General features: G+C 34.9%; 1 protein-coding gene across 5 annotated transcripts in view; it reads right to left on the bottom strand.

Moving 5' to 3' along the window:
* TPP2 (tripeptidyl peptidase 2) overlaps nt 1-25,992 on the bottom strand; it is a 96,312-nt gene that overhangs the window by 49,206 nt on the left and 21,114 nt on the right. For all 5 annotated transcript variants that reach the window (XM_069064212.1, XM_069064209.1, XM_069064210.1 and 2 more), the window contains exons 7-13: nt 16,976-17,130; nt 11,998-12,074; nt 10,245-10,372; nt 4,881-4,980; nt 3,696-3,844; nt 2,298-2,413; nt 893-1,061 (exon numbers count right to left, since the gene is read on the bottom strand). In XM_069064212.1, coding sequence (XP_068920313.1) covers nt 893-1,061; nt 2,298-2,413; nt 3,696-3,844; nt 4,881-4,980; nt 10,245-10,372; nt 11,998-12,074; nt 16,976-17,130 — 894 coding nt within the window. The remainder of the gene's footprint in view (nt 1-892; nt 1,062-2,297; nt 2,414-3,695; nt 3,845-4,880; nt 4,981-10,244; nt 10,373-11,997; nt 12,075-16,975; nt 17,131-25,992) is intronic.

Genomic DNA, 25,992 nt, shown 5'->3' with positions numbered 1-25,992 from the left:
TAATCAGAGAATTGTTGAACAAAATCACCTCTTTGCTTATATATGAAGAGGAAATCTCTAACATATATGATTTTAACATATGCCTATTTAAGGTTATCTTTTAAAAAAATCAGTAAAACATAATAGCTCAAAATCAACTATCACTAAAGATGTGGTGTGCTGCATAGAATCATCTATAAAAGAACACTTATTACTATCTTAAATTTTCATCAAAGACTTCATACAGTTAGGAGATTTTTTTTTTTTTTAAGCAATCGGGGTTAAGTAACTTGCTCAAGGTTACACGGCCAGTTATTTCTGGGTGTGGTGCTGAGTGTCTGAACCTGGGATTCGATCTCCAGGTCATCCCAACATTGGAGCCGGTGCTCTTACTCGCTGTGCTACCTGGCTGCCCCCAGTTAGGAGATTTTTAAATTACTGGATTGCAGATTGAAAGCTAGAAGTTTAGATGCCATACAGTTCTGCCTATTCACTTTACAAATGTGGAAACTGGTCCAGTGAGGGTGATTTGCCCAAGGTATATAGCCAAGCTGGGATCTCAGTTCAGGTCATCTCCAATCCAAATCATTTTCTACTGAACCATGCTGCCACCCTAACTCATGAATCACATAGTTACTAATATTTTCTTAATCTACTCTATGCCATGATGATGTATTTAAACAAAATTTACAACTAAAACTATTTCTTAATCTACTCTATGCCATGATGATGTATTTAAACAAAATTTACAACTAAAACTATTTCTAAACTATTAATTTATAATTTTGGAAATTGATATAATTAGCACTTCGCTATTTTATACCTGTATAGAACCTAATGCATAGTATCTACACATTCATCATGTTTGACTATAAAAATTTCTACAAAATTACCTTACATATTAACTACTTACCAGTATTCTCAGGAAATACAGGTTCTATGCCAACCCCATGATCTGAAGGTGCCGCTACCTGGACAGGATCTCGGAGGTAGATGCCACGGTTACTTCCAACAGTAATAGTAAAACCTATTTTATTGGTGAATGATGTATTTTGAACGAGGTAGTCATATGCTTTATCAACCTAAGTAGAACAACAGATCGACAATAAGGAACATATAAGTTTAAGCCTAGAAACTAGCTTGGTTGCAAATCACCAAAAACTACAGAAGAAATTTGGTGCAAAAAGGTTAAAATTTTAAACCAACCATAAAAAATACAGGCTTACACTCTTAAGAGTATTACAGGAATAGCCCTAACTAATACATTGAATTACCTAGGGTGGAACTTTAGGCTTCAAATGATGGTGATTTTATGTGTGGTCCTTTGAAATTTAACTTTAGATTAACAAGTTGTTCATTAGCCTACAAATAATTAAGAGGTGATTCTCTGATTCCACTCTTTAAAGTGTGAATAATTTAAAAATAATCAGTGGTTAAAATGATTTCTGTGTGAAAACATATCTCTATTCTTCAAATCCTGTCAAATCCAATTCTATGTAATGATAAAGGGCAGTAATGCTGTTCATTCAAAAACGGTTTTTATATTTGATGCTGTAGTGTAATTAAACTGCTTCATTAGTTTCCTTTTCCGATCTCATCCTGGTTTTGGTCTTGGGGTCACTCACCACTCACTCACCACTGGCAGCTTCAAAACCCTACTAGTGTAGAGAGGAGAGGAAGCTTCTAACAAATTACTAACAGAATACTGACTATATTATACTCTACAATAAGAATATGCCTTTTACTTAATAAATGAGTATTGACCTCTGGCTTTAGTAAAAGCTAAGTAGTTCTGCCTCAATTTCTATTTTCAAATTAGAAGAAAAATATTTTCTTAATGATCAGTTCTAAATCTACATAGTAACTATGTCATGAGAATCTCTTCTTCAAATTTTAACAATGGTTTTAGTAAAGGCAAAGTAGCTTAGTCTACAAAAATTCATTTAGTAGTAGTCTATAAATACGACCAGTCTCACCTCCACTCCTTCTTAACTTTGCTTATGCTCCTGTTCCTAAGTAATCTCAGTTTAGAAGTCACCCAATCTATCATAAAAGGTTCTATCCATTCTCTTAGCCATGTTCTATCTTTATTTGCATTCCAATACTTTGCTTAAAACACAAAACACTGAGAATGAATAAGAAAAATATTCTCTCATTTGTTAGAACAAGAAACTACATTAACTAAAAGAATGGAATATTTCAACCGAAGATTTAGATAAATAAAACAAAAATTTCAAAGGGATTATCCTAAAATGAGCTTGTGCTAGGCTGTCATTTTAATAATTTATAATTCATTTTCTAGTATGCGAAAACAATACCTGAATAATACCATGTCCTTGAGCAAATACTTCTATATTCTCAGCCTTCACTGCAGTATTTTCCAGTGCTCTTCTGACTGAATGAACTGTATAATGAATGTCATTAGCTTTCAGTCCTAAAATATAGGAAAAGAAAGTCCCATTTGTAGATATCCTGGCTTCAGGAAACATTTTCTTTCAACTTGTGCTTACATGTAGTCTTTTTTGTTTTAGAGCATATTGCTTCTCATTTGGAAATAAAAAAACAATTTCACTGACATAATAGTTAAAATTCATAATGGTCTTTTAAAGCTTTTAAAGTATTTTTTACATTCATGATTTCATTAAGTAAAAACCCTGTGAGGTAGATGCCATTATCACATTTTACATATGAGGAAACTAAAGATCACCATATTTAGGCGACTTGACAAGACTGCCAAACTGGTAAAATGTTTGACAACATTTGACTCCAGGTCTTTCAGATTGCCCCTCATTATCCCCATTACGTCCTGGCCAGCACTCCAGCCATCACATCACACTGGCAAAATAAAAATTTTGGGTGGCCAAAGGGCCATGAGGAAGTGAAAGACAGTGGTAACTGTATGTGGCCAAAGATCAAAGGAACAATGAATGGCAGGGTAACAAAACTAGTTACCAATGACTTACTTCCATGTTGAAAACAAAAACAAAAACTATTCTGCCTGCTACCCACAAAAAGAACTACAGGATGAACCCCACAATTTGGACAGTTATAGGCCTGACGATGTCACTTCTCTAAGTGGCTCACTATTGCTTTTAGGACAAAATATAAACTTCTTGATTTGGCATTTAAAGTCCTTCCCATCTAGCCCCAATCTACCTTTCTAGGACAATCACACATTTCCTTCTTATATTTTGCAGTCTGACAAAACTGACCTTTCTACTGTTCTTCACACATGACTCTATACCTTTGTATTATCTATTTTCCATACTTGGAATGTCACTACCTCCTCACCTCCACCTCAGAATCCTCTTGTTTTGTTCAAGACTTCATTCATACCCTATCTTCTAAATGAAGCCTGTCCTAATACCTAAAGCTCTTAGGTCTCTCCCTCCTTCTTTCTTACTTTGTATTTATTTTGTATAGATTGTACATGCTGACTCCTCCAACAGGATGAACAATCTTTGAGAGAAGAAACTGTTTCAATATTGGTGTTGCATCCCTTGGGCCTAGGAGTGCTGAACACAGAAGAGATGTTTTAAATAATGTATTGATTAACTGGACATATTTTCTATGAGGATTTATAGAAGAACAAGGGAGAAATTTGCATAGTATGAGAAGGCATGAATAGGTTGCAATTTTTATCACTGGAAAGAATACCTATATGGATGCTTCCACAGATGCATTAAAGGATGGACATACTCATATGATTTGTTTACCTGAGAGTATCAAAGCAATGCCTCCACAAGCATTAGGAGAGGACATAGATGTCCCATTCATAAGCTGGGTTCCCCGTAACGTCCAGTTAGGAACAGAAGCAATAGCTCCACCTGGTGCACTAATACTCACTCCAAGTGCTCCATCAGTACTAAGAATTAAAAAAAAAAATTAACCTTAAATAAGCAATACAGGCAATAAAAGTTCAAGGAATAATGATTCGTTATAGGGCTAAAGTTACTTTCCTTTCTCATCTGTACTGGAATACCAGTTAAACACCAAAGGCAGTTTTTATAGCAGAAAATCCATAAACACTGCCCTTAGTGTATCACCACTAATTTACCAAGTGATCTCACTGAACAGAATCACCATTACCCTAAGAGTGAAAAAAAATGAAAATAACACTTGAGAAAGTGTTCTATCTTTGGGATATTTTTAGTTTGCACGGGGCTACATGACCTAAAAAAGGGAATAAATCTACCCATTTAAAACTATTCAGTTGCATTTAGTCCTCAGCCTGAATTTTTCCTGATCCAAATTATTACTTCAAAAGCTAAAAATGGAATGGGCCCTAAAAGGAGTGTTCCAAGTTTGTAATTATGGTGAAACTCTGCAAATGCTTGAAGGAACATTTGACTTTATCATAATTCTAAGCTTTAGCAATATAAGATAAAATATTTATAAAATTATCCTAAAGATATCAAGAATGTCACATTGTTACAGTTATTCAGGTTACACTAAAACCTGAAAAAGAAGTTATTCTATAAACACTTTCAAATTATTATTTTTCCCCAGACTACATTCAGAAATACATTAAATTGACTGAACTGAGTTTCATTCTTTTATTCACCATTTTACTTTGCACAAAGAATATCAGCAAAATCAGAAATGGCCAAAATAACTAATAAGGAGAAAGAACGAAATTAAACTTCTATCTACAGAGTCTACTTGTGGGGAAACAATAGTTGACATATGAGTCATAAATTAACTCCAGTGTCCCTTCAAATACTAAATCCAAAGTCAACTATTTTGGAGACGAGGCAATTGAAGCTCTCATAGGGAAAAATGGTTGGTCTAATCTAAGATCATACAGTTGTTAAATATAAGAACTTCGGTTTTAATTCAAGTCTTCTATGTTCTTTTCCCATTATACCTTCGATACCTTCAAGATATTAATTTTGACCTACCTAGGGCCTCTAGAAGACCAAGTATATTGATTTGCAGGTAATTTCTCTCTCAGTGAATACTCAGCCACCATCATATCAGGAGAAACATAAGCACCAACTCCTACAAAACAGATTTCAGAATTAACAATTAGAACAAAAACATAAACACTTTTCAATGTTATGTAATATGGAAATAATAATTGTTCCATTAATTGTAATTATTTTTATTGCATAAAAAGAAAATCATTTTTACTTAACTGATATACCTACAACATTTATTAAATATATTGTATTAAGATTTCAGAGAAAGTTGCAAAGAACAGACTACATTTGTTAACAGAGTTCACAATTTGATGAAGAAACTTAATACAAATAAAAATAAATGACAAGCTAAGGTATGACAAATTTTGACAGAACAGAAAAATATAATAAATTCAAGGCATTCAGAAAGAACATGAATACTTAGAATTCAGAGCTAGAAGCTTTAGGAATAATCTAGTCCAATGCACTCATTTTACAAACGAGGACACTGAGAATAAATAAATTAAGTGATTTTCCTACAGTCACATAGCAGCAGAATGTCCTTTCTACTATACAATACCATCATGCAACCTGGGTGTAGGAGGCAGAGAATTCAAGATGTAATTACAAATAGTTTCTATGTGTGTTTTTCAAGATTCATTAGTAATATTTACTTTAAATGAACTACTCCTTTCCCTAGACCAATAATTGTTACAAAATTGGTTGCCTGATAAGATTGCATTGGTTTTTTTCCATCATGGTTAGGAAACACAATATTCCATATCACGTAATATTGCAACTGTATTAAGTGGCATCCAACGGTTTTTTATTTGATGGTTCTGTTGCTTTCTTTCCCTCATTTAGCTATCACATCTCAACATTAGGTTCTAGAAGCTCCAACCCACCCTTTCTACTTCTGATTTGTTATTCCTAACTATTGTAAACCTATAGAACAGTTTGTTAAATATGGAAACCTAAACTATACACACAATTCTGGCCTCAGATTAAGGTAGGTAGACATAGGAAGGGCCTCTTCTGCTGTTTATAGTCCTAATTCAGAGGCCAAAGCCTTTTCCATTTCAACAAATGTGATGATCTGCATTTTTAAAATTTCTGCTAGTTGTAAGTAAGAAGTCATAGTAAGTAAACACTATAAATAAAAATAATGAAATAAGACTCTAAGTCAAGCGTAGACACAAGAGTCTGATCTGCTAATCTGTGCATGCCATCCCAAGACTTTGCAGCAAACTCCTAAAGAGTAGGGTCTATGTCTCACTTAAATTCTGTGTCTGCCTTGTCCTAGCACTGTACATTATCTGTACTGAATTGGATAAATGAGACTAAAACTTAGAAGCATCCACAAATATATACAGTTCACAGAACTGATAAAATAGGTAATGAATTCAATTTATTATAATTGAGCATGCAAAGTTACAGAACTGAATTACTTGTGGAAAATTTAAAAACTAAGTTAAATTATCTAATGAACATGAAAATATTTTCAATACATTCTGACTTTTTGTATTAAAAATAAAGTAGTATCACCTCCTCCCACTTCTTTGGAGTTCCTTTATCTTTTTGTTTAAAAAAAAAATACATCAAAAGTGGTATTCAATTTTTGTAAGTAGTATCTTTTTTAAGTATCATGCATAATTTTAGTTTAAATAATCAATAAATTATAGCATTAAGAACAGACATAAAGGCATATGCAGCATAAAAATCTAAAGTTTGGATTAGATGATGTCTGAAGTCTCTAATAGTTCTATGATTTTGTCATTTTAATTCAGGTAGAAAGAAAAAAGATACCTATTGAAATGGATCACAAACCACTTATTCAATTCAGTTGAACCAATATTTAGTATAAACAATGCATAAGGCACTGTGTAGGTACCAAGGGGGCAAAGATAAAAAATGAAGGCATTCCTACAATTGAGGAGTACTTATTTCTACTGGGCAGATATATACAAGATATCCCAAGTATATGCAAAGCAATTTCAATATGAAGAGAGTGTGAATAACTGGGAAGATTAGGAAAACTCTTGTTGAAATTGGGATCTGAGCTGAGCTTTAAAGGAATTTAGAACTCTTATGAAATAGAGATGAAAAGGAAGGATATTTTAGACATAAGGGAGCACAAGTATAAAGGCATTACCAGGACAGGAAGAGAAATTCTATGCAGAAGTTAGTCAGCAGGACAGTTTGATTAAAATGAGAATGCCTGATAGGGAATTATTAAAAAAGAATGAAAAAAAGAGATGCAAACCTTATATGGTGAAAGGCTTTTGATAAATTACAAAATGAAACACCTCTTCATACCTTCCTTTCTTGATGACTCTTTCATTAGGGAAACTGTGCAGAGAAAACTTTAAAGTTAAGAAACCCTCCAAATAAGAAAGAACTTCCAAAAATAGAACCATCTACCAGCATGAGATAATTAGAAAATTAGCAGAATCCTGTCAGAGCTAATAACCTAAACAAAAGGGTTTTGATACAAAAGATAAGTGGAGGATGAAAAGAGGATTTTTTTTTTACTTAGAGTCCTTCAAATAAAGGAAAAGAAAGCAGCTAATCGTTAGAAGCTAGATGTTTGCTGTTTAACTAAAGATTGTTTCATAGGAATCATAAAATTTAAGCACTCTTAGAGCTTATCTAGACCAAACTTCTCATTTTACAAATAAAGAAATTAGATCCAAAAAGAACATTAAATACCAAGATCAACCATCCAACATCTACTGCATAAAAAGCAAAGCTGGGATTAGAACTCAGCACTTCTAACTTTTCCACTATACCCTACCATATTAGCATTAAGTTTAGATATTTCAAAAGTTATATATTCTTATAGAATTTGAGCTGGAAGACAAAATGAGAATACATTTCTATACATGGACAATGTAAGAATTTATTTCATTTGACTGTGCTTATTTTGTTATCAGGATTTGGCATTTCTTTTTAACTGAAGAGAATAGAGAAAATAAGTGCTTTGTTAACTAAAAAAAAAGTTATAGCTATCCTGGAAAATTGTGTTCAAAGCCCTGGACAGAAAGCGAAAGGAAGAGATGTCATCTTGAACTAGGGAAAGGTATGTTAAAATCATCATTCTCTGCTGCCACCTCTTGGTGGTGACCTAAATTGAAGGAGAAAATTGTAGTTGCTAAAAAAATCTATGAATTCCTTGAAATCTATATTAAAAGTGATGGGATCATGATGCCAGGCTTAAAACAAAATTTGTTTCTATTACCCTAAGTGGGCCTTCAGGTGTGTAAAAATAGCTTTTTCAACCAAAAATTGTCTTTTCTTCTTTCTATTACATGGTAGAATTAAAACTTCTCTAATTTTGTAGCAGCTAAATAAAATTACGTTTCTATAGAATGGATTAACAATCTAGATATTTCCTCTATTCAGTAGAGAGGAAGATGAACTATGAAAAGATGTTACACATGCTGTTAAATGCTCATTGTTTTATTGGTTTGTTTTATTTTATTTCTTTGTTAAAAAGGAAGTGAGAGGGTACACCAGGAAATAAAATGGTGGCAAAAAGCCATAAACAAAAATATTAAAAAAAAATGGCCTATGGTTCAAGGTCATTCTGCTAAAAATCTTTTCCTGGGAAAATGAAACCAACAGTGGAAGAACATGATTTTTAAAAATATTCCGGAATATTTGGATTATGATGGCAAATAATGTGATATTATGACATGCCCTTAGAGACAGCAGGAATTTAATTTGCTAAAAAGAAGATAACAGCCACTACAAATTCAGCTAGTGAATTTGTTTTAGGCTACTTGAGAATGGGTGGGTGAAAGCAAGATAGCTTCCAACAGCTGGCAAAACCCTGTGGATGAAATTATTTGGGGACTAAAAAAAGAAAAATTCCTTCTTACCTGGAGATCTAATTGAAGGAAAAGATAATCTATAGGTCAATGACTAGTGTGAAGAAGGCCAATTGGATATATCCCTGAAATGAATACCAACATAAACTACTCATCTGAGGTTGGTGGGATACAAAGGAGGCAGGGGTAGATTTTTGTTATTCAGTTGTTTTTCAGTCATGTCTGACTTTTGGTGACCCCATTTGGTATTTTCCTGGCAAAGATACTGGAGTAGTTAGCCATTTCCTTCTCCAGATCATTTTAAAGATAAGGAACTCAGAAAAATAACAGGGTTAAGTGACTTGCCTGAGGCCACACAAGCAAGATGAGTCTTCCTGACTCCATGCCTGCCACTCTATCCTCTATGTCACATAACTGTTCCAAAGGGGTAGATACAGTACATAAAAGGGGTCTTGCCATAAGCCTGAGCTCCTGTATCAAATGCTAAGACCTAGATGGGAAGATTCCAGATGTCTTGATACTAAATAAGCTTTCCAAACTGAATCTATATCACTCAGAAATATACAGTCTGATTTATCTAATACTGAGCCCAAATGAAAGTGGGTAGATTATGCTTGAAGACAAAAATGGGAATAAGAGATGTGTTAGGAACAAGAGGAAGAACTAAAAAAAAAATAAACTAAGACCTAATACATGTAGGAGCAGAATTAACTGTTAATAACATTTTTATAATTCTATAAGCTTTTCCAATGGTTTTATTTTATGACTTCCCAACTAAGCTTTCCTATAGTACTTAGTAATAAAAACCCCAAACATATTTAAAGAAAAAGTTATGTGTGGTTGTTAAAGAGTAGAGCAAAAGGAAAAGGAAATGTTTGAATGATAGGGGACTTTAGCTTATAGAGAGGTGGTAGTGAGGTATCAGGAGGAATCAGAGTTCAGAGTTCTAAAGCCTTTTGGTAGAAGTAAATGGGGTCTTGGAGTACACTGCACCTAATGCAATACTCTTTTTTGTTTATTTTTATTTATTATTATCATGCACATAGAACAAATTTAAAATAATATTAAAGGCTGAGGTAACATTCAAATCTTCCAGTCACTCTTGTTTTACAAATGCCAAGTGATAAGAAAAAACTGGAGTTCTACTATAATACAGATCTCTTTTACCATTCAGAAAAACTGTATGTCAACTAAAGATTTCCACCTGTCTTTTACAATAGAAATAAGAATTTCTTCTCACTTAAAAAAAAAAATGTGTGTGTGTGTGTAGGTCTATTATTCTGGGTAATATGGTGGGGGCAGGAACTACAAAAATAAAAAAAAAATAGCCTCTGCCCCTAGAGAACTCAATTCTTCTTGAGGGTGGGGAGAGAGTGAACTAGGCAGAGGGTATTTTACAATATATCTTTTTTTTTCCTTTTAAGGTACTCTGGCTCTACTGTTCCAACACACCAAACTGAATCTTATCATAGGTACCAATAAAAAATTTTTAGAACAAAATATGCACAAATGGCTTTTTAAGTAAAGAACTAACCTATTACACTTGAAGTAGTTCCACCTGGACAACCTACTGTGGAGAGACAAGGACCATTATTCCCAGCACTTGAAACATAGATTATATTATGCTTCCACACAGCTTCATTAATAACTTCACAAATCCTCCTGAAAGAGAGACAGAAGCCCTTGAATGCACAAAACATTTTCCAACATTTTCTATGGAACTCAAATACTAAGCTGTTTTGTAGAAAGTACAAATTACTTGAATGTGAAAAAAAAAACAGATTAGTCAGTCATATCAGGAACGGCCCATCATACAACTAAAAGAATTATAGGGATGACCTAAAATGGTAAAGAAAAAAAAGTGGGAAAAAGGACATACATATCATCTCTAGAAAGTTTTAATTACAGCAGAACTTGGCTGGGCTGGAGGGAAACTGAGAGAAATATGCTGGTAGAAAAGATGGAAGAACGCAGATTAGAGAGAAGAAAGAGCAAACTCAATTCAATATCTATTAAGTACTGACTATGTGGAGCATAGCATGCGGAAGGCTGGGATACAAAGATAAAATGAGACGAGGACCCTGCCTTCTAGCAGCTAAAGCTATGATGGGAAGCAAGGAACTGAATTCATCATGAAAAGGGTTAATAAGCCAGAGGAAGAGGTTGAGCATGTTACTTAGTATTTACTAAGCCTTCTAAAGGGCTAAGCAAGAGCAAAACAAAGGGGAAATTGATGAATTTTAAAAATTAAGGAGATGAAGAAGAAGAAGGAGTTGATGTAAATGAGCTTTCAAAGAATGCTGGCACAACACGAGTAAATAAATTTATCTTGAAAATAAAGCGCACAAGGCTGAATTAGTCAGATAACAGGTGTCAGCAGCAGGAGTAAGATCAGATAGAAAATGAAATGATACAAAATGTTATGAGAGTTGAACAACATCAGGGCAAGTTGATTTCTCAGCAAGGGTTATATTTAAGTTTGGTTGATGCCTTACCTATTGTATTTTATTTAAACTAAAGAAAGATGAGATTAATAGCTTATCTTCATGGTTTTAGAAAATATAGTTAAGTCACAATCTAGCTATATCTAATACTTTTCTTTTGTTTATTGCTCATCATACTATTGATGATGACATTCAATATTATTAACAAGTTCAAGAAGTTCTGCTATAATATGTGTTTGAAAAATGTGAATTTGTCTCAATAAAGTCAATCAACAGCCTAAAGCTGTGGATGTATTCACTATTATAATACTTATGTGTTTCCAAACTATTTGACATATATTTATTAGTTCCTATTTTTTTTTAATTTGTCACTGATTAAGTTTTTGAGTGCTGTGCCCTAACCCCATACTTCTTATAAGCCTGATGTTTTTTATTGCTTGATTTTGCATATGAAAATACTATAATATTTTGCTGTTGTTTAGTTGTGTTTCAGTCATGTCTGATTCTTAGTGACCACATTTGGGTGGCAAAGATACTGGAATGGTTTGCCATTTTCTTCTCCAGCTCATTTTATAGATGAGGCACTGAGGCAAAGAGGGTTAAGTAAATTGCCCAGGGTCACACAGCTAGTGTCTGAGACCAGATTTGAATGCAGGGAGATGAAACTTCCTGACTTCAGGCCCAGCACTCTACCAACTCTACCATCTAACTTTCCTTGCCCCAAAATCAAGTAATAAAAACCAGCAAGCTAAAGAAGAAAATAGGGTTAGGGATTCAACAGATTACGTGGAAGTTTTTATAGATGTGATCACAAATCATTAGTCAAGTTTTATTTATACTCACCCAGAATTCGGCCAGTGGGTTGCTTCTCCATAGCTATAATTGACAAGATCACATTTATGATTTATGGCTTCTATCATCTGTTTAAAAAAAAAGTTTCAGAGTTACATTACATTTTAGGAATAGAGCACTTTTTGTAGACCAAGCTCATACTATTTTTAAAAATTCAAGGCTTCAGATAAAACATGCAAGCCTAAATAGCTCATAATAAAGAATCACAATCTGTTTACAAACTATAGTAACTTTTTAGCTGCTATTGTCCCCAAACAAGTATTTGAGCTTTGTAACCCCAGTATTTCTCTTGTGATAGAGTTTAAAGAAGCAGAAGGAATTTCAGCAAGAAAAGTATAAAAACTAGAAAATTTCAGTTCACCCTATTCCTACTCTCTGTGCTATAGATCTGCCAGTTTGTCTACCATCACCACACATTTCTATAGCTCAAGTTTCAATGATCTCTTCAGAATTCACCCACCAGTATTTCAGGAAACTTCAATTATTGGTTTTAGAAACAATTCTCTAAAAAGCATATTATACTGCATTCAAAAACTACATGAAAAAAATCTTTTAAATCAAGAAACTTCAAGAATTTTACTTCTAGGAGCATTTCATACATGCTATTAAAAACCTATGAAGAAAAAAATCATTACATTAAAAAAAATCTTACTTTTCAATAAAAATTTCTCTAACTACTTAATCATTTATATTAACAAGTACAATTTGTATTTTTCCAACTGTCTCAGAAAAAGTTTTTATTTTTACTGATTAAATACTAGACATACACAAATACTATGTGATAGAGGAGAAAGCATGAAAATTACAGGAGTATTTCAAATTTAATTTATATAGAATCTACAAGATAAGGATAAATGTTTAAATAATTTGAAATATTAATAGGGGCAGCTAGGTGGCGCAGTGAGTAAAGTGCCGGCCCTGGAGTCTGGAGGACCTGAGTTCCGTTCCCGCCTCAGACACTTAACACAAAAAAACTAGCTGTACTGTAACCTTGGGCAAGTTACTTAACCCCAACTGCCCTCCAAAAAAAAAGTTTTAAATACTTAGCACCCACACAAAATAACTGGCCGTGTAACCTTGAGCAAGTTACTTAACCCCAATTACTTTAAAAAAAAAAAAAAGAAATATTAATGAAGGGAATGAGATACAGTGGAAAGGGTCCTGGCCTAGAAATCAGGAGAAATGTGTTCTAATCTCAGTTCTACCATTAATTAACCCTTGGGCAAGCTACTGCATGGAGCTCTTGAGGCCAAGGAGTTCTCTTCTCTCACACAAAGGCACAGAAACAGATGATTCTCTGTAAAATTCCATTTTGCAGCTCTAAAAATTTACTCAAATGGTGCAAATACTACTGTAGGCAATGCTTAGGGTAAAACTCAATTTAACAAAATGAATCTAGAGTCAAGGTTACTGTATGTTAAAAAAAAAAAAAAAGATCATTCAGCAAAACAAATTACAAAATGAAAACCTCCACTAAAGTCCTTCTCCCATGCCTCATAAAAAGTTTTATCTCCAAAGACCTGTAGGCATAGTGGCAAGGCAGTTGGGCAGGCAGAAAACATTTTACAGCATAAATAGCTAAGAGAACAGAAGTCAATCTGAGGAAAGAAGGGCACTGGTTACTAAGGGGAGGAAAGAAAATCGGGAAAATCTTCAAAGAAAAGGTAGCACCAGAAGAGAATCTTTAAAGAAAATAAGGACTCAGAATGATACAGATGAGAAAGAAATATATTTCAGGCAGTCAGTCAATAAACGTTTATTAAGTACCTCCTACCGTGCCAGACACAGCGCTAAGTAGGAATGCAAAGAGAGGTAAAAGATATCCCTGCCCTCAAGGAGCTCACAATCCAACAGCACAAGGGATGGCTATGGGGAATCTGAGGAAGTAGTAGGAATTGAAAATTCAGGAAATCTATCATGGCTGAACTAATTTGGAGTCAAAACATGGAAGGCCTTAAATGTCAGGCTGAGGAGTTTGCCTTTTATCCAATAAGAAGGAAATAGGAAGGCATAGGTATGGGACAGAAGGACATTTTATTTTGTATCCTTCAGGAAAACTGTTTTGGCAATTGTGTAGAGAAAGGACTGTGGAAAGAGGTAACCGGTTAAAAGGTTAATAATAGTCTTACAGAAAGTCTAGTCAAGAACTGATGGGGAACTAAATTTGGTGGCCAGGTGAGTAGGAAAAAAAAATAGAGGAATGCAAGAGATACTGTGGAGGTAGAACAGGATTCAGGAAATGGTTGGATTAGACAGTTAAGAGACAGGGAAGGATTGAGGATGATGAAATTATAAAATTGTGTCAAGAAAGTTGGTATCTCCTACAGAAACAAGGAGGTTTAAAGAAGAGGTTTTGAGAGGAAACATGAGTAGTTCAGTTTGGGATAAACTGAGCTGAACTCAAAAATTAAAGGAGGAGCAGATGCCCAGCAGACTCAGGTTCAAATCCCAGTTATGCTACTTACGATAAGCAGGGCCCTAGGGTAAGTCTTTTTAAACCTCTCTAAGTCTCCATTTTCCTAATGGGCAAAATGAGGGGGGGATTAACCTCTGAGGATCCTTCCAGAGCTAAATCTCTCACCTTATGATCCTATTCTATTATGCTAGTGTCATGACAGCCAAGGGAAGAAAGGATCTAGAATAAAGGAAGTGACAATTTCAAAGGCTGCAGGAAAATCGAGGAGGAAGAGTACTTAGAAAAGGTCCCTGAATACTAAGAAAGTTTTAAAGAACAAAAGAGAACCATCTTGGTTATTGAAAGGTAAACCAACAAATAGGAGCTGTAGTAGATTATATCCAAGTTGGAAAGGTAACATATATGGGCCCAACAACATTCTATACATTTTTATGGCCTAAGAAAACACAAGTAAAGGGTAACACAAGAAGCTGGTCAGTAAAATATAAATTTTAGCAGGCTACAACCACCCATGAAGACTGTTAACTAAAATATAAATGGAACATCCCACATCAATGACTTCTCTGACATTTTGAAATACTGAAGAAAAAAAGGTTTGAATAATCGAGTTCTATAATACACACCAGTGTTTTTCCATTTTGTATTTTAATGAGTTCAGAAAAAAATTAAAAAGACATAAAAGCCTCAATAAATATCATTCAAATTTTTTCACTAGTCCTAGGTTGGGGATATGAGTAGGGAAAGAGAATACAAAAAATAAAATTTTGTTAATTTCCTCTTGTCAGAGTTATAGCATTACCATAGACATCTCAACTGTGAACATGGAATATTACACTAAATACTTTTAAATGTTTCCTTGGCTTACCAAGAATTTTTATAAAGGGTGAAACTATTAGTAATTAATACTAGTCAAACAAACCTTTAAAGAAACTGACAAAAGTCCATTAAAGGAGCTCAAAACCAGTTTATTTTAATAAAAATCTCTTGTATCTAGCACTGCTGGGGGATTATTATCCTATATCAGTTAACTGTCAAAATGCCTTAAGCTTGCTCCTTTAAAAACCAAAACATTTTAAACCATTTTACTTGGAATTATAAAATGCAATATTTACTTCCTTGTCACCTAAACAGAGAATGCTGAATACAACTTAGCTTTTTTGTGACATCTCAGCATTATCATTATTATAAAAACATGAATGATTTTTTCCCTATAATATATGTAACCCTTATAAACTTCTGAAAAATTTGGGGCACTTTATCACTAAAATTAATGGGCGCAAACTATTGTATAATAGTTTCATTTCCTATTGCTATTAGTATATGTATGTCTCTTAAATAATCAAGTGCATCAGCTTGTTATATTTTTTTTGACAAGGCCTTTTTCACTTACTCAACTGAAGCGGCTAAAAGTTAATTTCTAGACATGTAGTTCTTTTGGTTTGTCTGTTTAGTGGTTAGCACAACCATATATAAATTAGATATTTTAATACTCTCATGACGACTCAATAGTTCTACAAGCTCTAAGATGGAAAAGAGAACATTTTAAAAATCACTTTAGGAATACAGAAAACTGGCAAAGAAAAAAGAATCATTTAACAAAAGACATATAATAAAATTATGGTATGCCTACAAAATTTCTTCCCCATTCAAACCAAATCATCTTCTGGGTCATTTACCTTTCTATCATCAACCATGTTATATATGCATATTCTTAAGTGCTAGACATATCTACTTATCTGCAAACAAAAAAATAACAAATGAAGTATTCATATCTTGAAAAAGGTCTATCCTTGAAAAGCTAGAAAAGGAGAGACAAGGAAGTTGTATGAACTTGACTCTGAAGTCCTTGTAGCTATATATAATACTTCATGATTGTCTTTGTGGCCTCCAGATTAGTTAGAATGAATGGAACAGATTACTTTAAGACCAAATGAGCTCATAGCTATTCAGACTGTACAAGAAAAGGCTAGATGAGTATTGTAGGGTGATACTGGAGGAGATTTACACTATAGGTACAAGGAGTGTTACAGCTCTAAGATTATGTGACTAAAAAATAACTTAGGAGTACTGAACTCAGAATAAAGCTAATAATTTTTTTTTCGCCTTTTGGAGGGCAATTGGGGTTAAGTAACTTGCCCAAGGTTACACGGCTAGTTTTTTTGTGTTAAGTGTCTGAGGCTGGAACCGAACTCAGGTCCTCCCAACTCCGGGGCCAGCGCTTTACTCACTGCGCCACCTAGCCACCCCCCAAACCTAATAATTTTTAAAAGACATTTCTAAATATTAGTCTAATACATAAAAGTGATGTTTCTATTATAAAAAACCTTAAATTATCTAAATAGTTCAATGTAGTAATATGAAAAATGTAAAACTGAGAATCAGATAGCTCAAATTATGGGGTTTGAATTTTATTTTATCTTCTATTCCGTAATTAGACACACAGGTAAGCATGCCAAAAGGTAAGCAAGCCAACAGGTAAGCAAGCAAGTAGAAGGCTAAGCACAAAAAGAATCTTCTATCTCCAAGGTCTAAATTAATATATTGAATACTCACAGCTCTTATAAGACCTGTGCCAGTTTCCATAGTGCTTAATCTTGTATCTCCAATCTTGATAGCAAGAATCTGAGCACCCGGAGCTATACCATTTCGTTCAGGGTCTTGTGGAAAGTATCCAGCAGCTATACTAGCTACATGTGTTCCATGAGCTCCTAAAAAACAAATGTGCATATGAGAAAACTTAAAATTCTATAATGATGGTTTTACTAGCTTAATTTATAGTTATTAATAGGAAAAATTTTTTTACTTGGCTTTAAGGTACTGAATAAGGATAATCTTCAGATGTCTTTAAAAAGAAATTACTTTTACAATGTTGTAACTTCCTTCTAATGTTATTTATATTAATAAAACTATTCTAGGACCCTATTCATGTCACTAATTCATGAGCATTAAACTTTAAGTTCACCAACAATTTAATTCATCATATAGTTACTTTGAGCCTATAATTGCACCACTTCCTTGCACTGTATTACAGAATTCTCAAATGATTTGCAATTAAGATTAAAAGCCTTTATGTTTAATACTGTGCTGGTAGCATACGAATTTCAGGTTCAAAATAATCCCAGCAATATCTAAATAATAAGTTAACTTCTGCAACAGATCAAATGTTATATGAATTTAGATAATGGATATAACTGTAGGCAAAGATCAATCAGAAAAGGCTTCATAAAAGATTGGCTTTAGAAGAAATGTATGGTATGAACTGGAAAAGAAAGAGAGGGAGAAATATTTATCAATGCACTTCTTCAAACTTCCTACAAAGGCAAGGATCTGTCATCTGTATGAGCAGTGGTAAAGCATAAAATTTTATTGTCATTTACAGAATGACAGGATTTAGATCTAGGACATTAGAGATATAATTCAAGTACCTTATTTTGCATTTGGGAACGAGAGAGCTAAAGTTAAGTGCTTTACCCAAACTCACACACATATTAGATAGCAAATTCTCTGAGTCCAAACTAAACTCTCTCCACTATTTCACTCTATTTAACTCAATGGGTTGGGAAGTGCAACATTCAATAGGCTAATTTCCCCTCCTTTTAAATACTTTTGTTGCAATTAGAAGCACTGACATCAGGTGGCACCGCTTCAGTCATGACCACATGAATAAGATTATAAAGCTTATGGCACAACAAGCATAAGCAGGCAAGATTTTAAGATTAACATAAGCATGCTTTTCCTTAGAAAGGAAAAAAAAAAACTCGACTAAAACAGATGAACGACTGTCTAGGGAAGAGTTGAGTAAACTGTGGTGCATAAATGTAATGGAACATTATTGTGTAAAAAGAAATGATTATAAGGAATACAGAGAAAAATGGAAATGCCTATGAACTGATTAAAAGTAAATTGGGGGGGGGGAGGGGTGGAGTCAAGATGGCAGAGCACAAGCACAACCTCCACCAGGCTCCGGCTTCCACCTTCCCCAATCAATGTAAAAAGGGGACTCTGAACAAACTTTGGAGCTGCAGAACCCACAAAATGACACAGAGAAGCTAACCTCCTGCTGAGGACAGCCCTACAGGCTGGCAGGAATAGGCCAGGGAAGAGCTCTGAGAGTCAAGCCCAGGCCCTTTTAGCCCTAGGGCTGGCCCGACCAACCACGCTGCAGCTGGCAAGAGGGACTCCAGATCAGCAGCAGCTGTGGCCATTTCCAGAATTATCAACACATAGATGCAAAGGACAAAGTGAGAGGTCAGTACAGTCTGGACTTTGGGACCCAGTAAGTGGGAGTATGTGGCTTTTGCCCCCGGGGCGAGAAGCCTCTGAGACACCAGCACAGCCAGCCAGCACCATATGGCAGCTTCAGCTCCTGGCCTGCAGAGTGTAGGGGTACCAAGCAACCAGTCTGAGGGGTAATCGCTCTTGCTTTAACCTGCTTGGATCTGGATTGCAGTCTAGGGTGGAGGTCCCGGGGCCTGTGTCCAGCTTACCAGAGCCTGTGGAGTCCTCAGAGAGGGCACCAATCTAATACCTCCGGCATCTGAGAAAACCCCAGCATTTGGGACGAAAGCTCCCCTGTCTGGTGGCAGAGTCCTATTGTGGCAAAAAGCCCAGGGGTCAAGGGACTGAGGGGTGACATGACCAGGAAAAGGAAACAAAGCAGACAGACGATTCCAACATTAAAGTCCTATTTTGGAGACAAAAAGGAGCAAAGCACGGAACAGGAGGAAGACAGTGAAGTCAGAACTCCTGCACCAAAAGCTTCAAAGGAAAATACAAGCTGGTTACAGGCCACAGAGGACCTTAAGAAGCAGATAAGAGAAGCGGAGGAAAAATTGGGAAGAGAAATGAGAACGATGCAAGAAAATTACGGAATGAGAGTCAACAGCCTGACTGGGGAAAATCACACCTTAAAAATTCAATTGGCAAAAGAGGCTCAAAGAAGAATGCCTTGAAAAGCCAAATTTGCCAAATGGAAAAAGAATCTCAAAAGCTCAATGAGGAGAATCATTGCTTCAGAATTAGATTGGAGAAAATGGAAGCTAATGACTTTGAGAAATCAAGATGATGTTAAACAGATCCAAACAAATGAAAGAATAGAAGGCAATGTGAAATATCTCATGGGAAAAACCACTGACCTGGAAAATAGATCCAGGAGAGATCATTTAAAAATTACTGGACTACCTGAAAGCCAAGATCAAAGTAAGAACCTAGGAATCATCCTCCAGGAAGTTCTCAAAGAAAACTGCCCTGATGTTTTAGAACCAGAGGGCAAAACAGAGGTTGAAAGAATCCACCCATTACCTCCTGAAAAAGATCCCAAAAAGAAAACTCCTAGGAATATTATAGCCAGGTTCCGGAATTCCCAGATCAAGGAGAGAATATTACAAGCAGCCAGGAAGGAACAATTTGAATATTGTAGAAACACAATCAGGATAACCTAGGATCTGGCAGTTTCTACACTGAGGGATCGAAGGGCTTGGAATATGATATTCTGGAGGTCAAAGGAGCTGGGATTAAAATCAAGAATCACCTACCCGGCAAAACTGAGTATCATGTTTCAGGGGAAAATATGGTCATTCCTTGGAATAGAGGACTTTCAAGCATTCTTGATGAAAAAACCAAAGTTGAATAGAAAATCTGACATTCAGATACAAGAAGCAAGAGAAGCATGAGAAGGTAAACAGGGAAAAGAAATCATAAGGAACTTATCACAGTTGAACTAATAACATTCCTATATGGAGAAACAATAATTGTAACTGATGAAACTTTTGTCAGTATGAAAATAGTTGAAGGGAATAGAAACATATATATATGTCTATATATGAGGGTATATGGGCATATGAATACATATGTGAACATGTGTATATATGTTTGCAGGTATACATAGAGGGCACAGGACCAATTTAACAGGAAGGGATGATACTTAAAAGATGAAATTAAGAGGTGAGAGAGGAATATAATGAGAAGAGATGGGAAGACACAGAATGGGGTAAACTATCTCATAAAGAGGAGGCAGGGGAAAATGGTTACAATGGAGGGGAAGAATAGGAAGGCAAAAGAAAATGGGTCAACCTTATTCTCATTGAATTTGGCTTGGGGAGGGAATGAAATACACACTAAATAGGGTATCTAACCCTACAGGAGAGTAGGGGGGAAGGGGATCAGAGAGGGAAGGATGGAAGGGAGGGCAGGCTGGGGGGCAGGGAAGTTAGAAGCATCCACTTTTGAAAAGGGATGGGATCAAAATACAGAACAGAACAAGTGGGAGGTGGGATAGGAGGGAGGGAAATATAGTCAGTCTTTTACAATATATCTACTATGTTATTGTTTTGCATTAGCTACACATGTACAACCTATACTGAACTGCTTATCTTCCCAGTAAGGGTGGGTGACAAGGGAGGAAGGGAATGAATTTTTAATTCAAAGTTTTAAAATCAAATGTTTAAATATATATATATACACTATTATTAATACTATTTTACATGTAATTGGGAAATAAGATATACAGGCACTGGGGCATAGAGATCCACCATGCCCTGCTGGAAAAGTTGAAAGGGGTATGGGAGAAAATATGGGAGAGAACAGATTGAAGGAGGGGATATCCTGTTGTGGGACTGCTATTTTGGGGTGGCAGGTAGGGGAAAAACGGGGAGAAAATCTGTAACTCAAAATCTGGCAGAAATGAATGATGTAAATCAGAAGTTAATAAATCATTTGAAAAATGTAGAAAAATAAAGTTTATCCTGGACAATCTAGGTGAATTATCTAGAGTTCCATCCAATGATAAAAATAAAGGCTTTGACTATTAAGAAAAAAAGTGAATTGTGTAAAATCAGAATAATACACAAAATTACCACAGCAGTATAAGTGAAAAAATCACTCTTAGTAACTGAAAAATCAGTAACAGTCCAAGAAAACAGAAAATGAAATATATGACCTTTTCCCTAAAGACTGTGTGAATGGGGGAACAGTAAAGCAGAATGTTACATACACTATCAGATAAGATTACTATAGAATGTTTTTGCTTAGCTTTTTTCCTTTGTTAAAAGAAACTGGATCATTTTGGGGAAAGGGAGCATTTTAGGAAACAGGTGAAAAAAAGTAAAAACAATCAATAAAATATTTTAAAAATTTAAAAATGGATTTAAACAATATTCTTAAACATAATGAAAAAGAATATATAAGGCAAACTTTTAAAGAAGAGAAATCTAAGGTAGACAACTGTGTATCTTTTTCACTAATCCTTAAAGGTCTTTCCTCAAATCTTCATTAGATTACAGGTATACTTCAATTCATATTGCTAAGTGGATTTAACTTAAAGGTTATTAGATGAAATATTACTATGGACCATAGGAACCATAGATTTAAGGGTTAAAGAGCACTTAGCACCTCTCATTTCAGAGATGAAGCAAATGAAACTCAGAGTGGTAACATTCCCTGGCCAGTCATTGAGATGATAAGAAGCAGCAGAAGATGATATTTGATAAATCCCAAGACTCTAGCTTCTAGGATAGAACTCAATATGAAATGAAAAATGCTGGGAATACTGGAAAATAGAATGGCAGAAATTAGGCATAGACCAACATCTTACACCCTATACCAAGATAAAGTCAAAATGGATACATGATTTAGATATAAAGACTGATACTACAAGCAAACTAGGAGAGCAAGGAATAGTTTACCTGTCAAATCTATGGAGTACAGGAGAATTTATGACCAAACAAGAGATAGAGAACATTATTAAATGTAAAATGGGTGATTTTGATTACATTAAATTAAAAAGGTTTTGCACAAACAAAGCCAATGCAACCAAGATTAGAAGGAAAGCAGAAAGCTGGGAAACAATTTTTACAGTTAGTGTCTCGGATAAAGGTCTAATTTCTAAAATATATAGAGAACCGAGTTGAATTTACAAGAATGCAAGTCATTCCCCAATTGATAAATGGTCAAAGAATATGAACAGGCATATATACACTATTAATATATGAACATGTATTGATTAGAGAAATGCAAATCAAAATGACTCTGAAGTTCCCCCTTCACACCTATCAGACTAACATGACAAAACAGGAAAATGATAATGTTGGAGAAGATGTGGAAAAACTGGAACACTATTGTTGGTGGAGTTGTGAACTGATCCAACCATTCTGGAGAGCAATTTGTTGTTTTAAAAAAAAAAATTTGTCTTTATTAATTTGTTCATTTACTTTTAGTTTAAAAGATTCAGTTCCACAGTTCTTTTGAATTTCAAATTTTCTCCCCCTTTCTCCCCCCTGCCCCCATGGCGGCATACAATCAGGTATAGGATCTGCAGATACTTTCACATTAGACATTGGTCAGGTTATAAAGAAGGGTTGTATCAGATGGAATGAGCAATGGGAAAAAGGAAACAAAATCAAACAAGAAAAGAAAGAGAGCAGGTAGTATGCTTCAATCTGCATTCAGACTTTGTTCTTTCTAGTTTTTTCTCTAACTATAGACATCTCTCTCCACCATGAGTCTTTTGGAGTTGACTTAGAGTCCTGCATTTCTGAGAAGAGTCCAGTCTATCAAAGTTGGTCGTCACACATACTTTGTATACAAATTGTGTACAAATTTCTCCTGGTTCTGCTCTTCTCACTCAGCATCAGTTCATATAAGCCTCTCTAGGTAAATGTGAAGTCCATCTGCTCTGGAGAGCAATTTGGAATGATGCCCAAAGTACTATAAAACTGTGCATACCCTTTGACCCAGCAATACTACTTCTAGGTCTGTATCCCAAAGAGATCATAAGAATGGGAAAAGGACACACATGTACAAAAATATTTATAGCAGTTCTTTTTGTGCTGGCAAAGATTTGGAAGTTGAGGGTATATTCATCAACTGGGAGCAGATATACTTCAGAAAAACCTGGACAGACTTAAATGAACTGATGCTTAGCTCAATGAGCAGAATCAGAACACTGTACACAGTAACAGTCACCCTATGCAATGACTGACTTTGACAGACTTAGCTCTTCTCAGCAATGCAAAGATCTAAGACAGCTCTAAAAGACTCACAATGGAAAATGCTGTCCAGCCAGAGAAAGAACTTTGGAGTCTGACTGCAGATGGAAGCATACTATTTGCTCTCCTTTTCTTCTGTTGTTCTGTTTCTTCTTTCTCGTGGTTCCTCCCATTAGTTCTAATTCTTCTTTACATAATGACTAATGTGAAAGTATGTTCAATATGAATGTCTAAGTAGAGCCTATATCAGATTGCATGCTGTCTTGGGGAGGGGAAGAAAATTTCAAACTCAAAATTTTATAGAAATGAATGTTGAAAACTAAAAATAAACAAATTAATTATATTTTTAAAAAGAAAAAAAAAAAAACTTGAACATAAACCCACTCCTCTGGGAGGAGGAAATCCAGGGCTCTTTCACTACCCCTTTTTTTTTTCTACAGCTTTAAATGGTTCCCTAAGACCAGTATTATTGACAGTATCAAGTTTGGTTATAATACATCAATAAAGTTAGTGCCAAATAACATTGGTGGGGGATGGTACCTGTGGATATTGCTATACTTCTAATTTATGCCATATCCTATACTCCAAGAGCTAGTATAAGGCTCAAAGATTTGGGATCATTTTGGCATGAAAGCCCTTTCAGACTACCTATCTTAGACAACGCTGTTTTCTTCCTTTATAGTTCTAGTCTATGGAATTCATTTGGGCTGTCAGAGTAGATTTAATACGGCCTCCATCTGCCCGGCAGAGTATAGTCTGTGACATTCTTCCTGACTCTTCTGTATCATCCCACTCACATACTCTGAGAAATGAAATAAGAGCCATGTAAGAAGAATAAGCACTCCAAGCTTCTAACTCTCATGTAAATGTCTTTAAATAAAAGGTTTCCCTGTTGGCAGTCTGTTTACTCTTGAGGTTTCCAATGTGGATGATATTGGTCCCTTGGGGGGGGGGGGGGGCCACTGGAAAAATTGGGGGATGTGGGAGTAGGAGGTGGTAGACTCAGGTACAACTGTGGGGCATTAAATAAAAATAATCAATTTTTGGAGGTGGTAGAAGCATAAGGAAAAAGAAGATAAGAAAATTCTGAAAAACTGTTCATACATGTTTCATCTGTTATGTAACAGTTAAAGGTGCAGTGACCACATTATTTCCAAATAAACATACGAAATACAAATTATCACTGATCAGTAATCAAGTCTACCAACAGGTCTTAACAAGCTAGTGTTGACAGTTGAGTGTACCCGGGAAGTCCAGTATGCACTAGCAGGAATATGTGCAAGTAATGACTTGTTTACAATACCGCACTATACAGTTACATGATGCAATACTGTATCAACAAAATATCAATGTAGGAAAAAAATTCACATATTTACAATAAATTATTAATTTTAAGATGCATCTTTTTTTTTTAAATGTTTAATCTTTTTTGAAATGATGCAATTTTTCTGAAGGGTTAAACAAAGTGGATTTCTCAGGGGGTGCTGAATCATTCTTTTTTTGAAAAGAGGGTGGTAGGTCAAATAAATTTTGGAACCTCAGGTCTATTCCTTTTTGGAAATGGCTAATTCCAAGTCCCTCTTACAAATAAATTAGCTGAAATTTAAAAGGCACTACTTAAAGCTAGCAATGGTCAGATAGGATCAGACACAATTAGCTCCTTTGAATCACTTAATAAAAGAGATTGTATACTCACCAGAATAAAACCATTAGAGCAAAGACTTTCAAATACAGATATATTTTAGTAATTTCATAACAAGTTTGAATAAGAAAATAGAGGAAGAGTTATGAATGTCAGAGTGAGAACTCTAGATTTGCTTCAATGTATAATAATAAGGCATTATAGTTCTGTAAGCATAGAAGTAACAAGATAAAAGTGGTATTACAGAAATATCAATCTAAAGTGATGACATGAAATGAATGGGGAGAGAAACAAAAAAGCAGGGGGTTAATCAAGTTATTGTAGCAAAAGACTAATCTACATTAGTAATGGTGTAATGGAGAAATCAGAGACATTTCAAAGGAAAATGAAAGTACTTGAATATAAGAACTAAAGAGAGAAAAATCATATGACTTCAAGGTTGACCCCAGAGAAATTGGAGATCTGTGCCAGTAATGAAAACAGGGAAGTTAGTAAAAAGAAGGATGGGGGTGATCAATAATGCCAAATTCAGCAGAGCCAGGTGGAAAATGACAAGGAAAAAGGATTCAGTTACACAGAGTTTCTGTGAAGTTAGTGGCAATGGAAACCAGAATACTAGGAGATAACAAAGCAGAAAGTAGAGAAATGGAAATAGCAAGTGTAGATCCCTTCTTTGAGGAATCTGATTATGAAAAGAAAAGGTTCTTTGATATAATGTGAAAGAACCATTTGTCAATGGAAGAAATTTTATTGTGTTTTGCACAGTGAACAGCTCCAAAGCCCCTGGGATAAATCAATCTAAAGTTACTACATATATGGCAAACATATAAAATCCTAATCTGAATAAAGGAGTTCTTCCTTATTCAATGGTAAAGTGGTACCAGAAAAAGTTCACTTAAAGTAAATCTACTTAAAATGGGGCTCAATATTTCATAGTAAATAGT

This window comes from Petaurus breviceps, unplaced genomic scaffold (genome assembly GCF_028583685.1).
Source record: "Petaurus breviceps papuanus isolate PSGF00001 unplaced genomic scaffold, PetGlider_PUasm1.0 90625, whole genome shotgun sequence".
Taxonomy (NCBI): Eukaryota; Metazoa; Chordata; class Mammalia; order Diprotodontia; family Petauridae; genus Petaurus; species Petaurus breviceps.
Note: the sequence above shows the minus strand (reverse complement) of the source record. Positions and strands in the feature narration are given on the sequence as shown.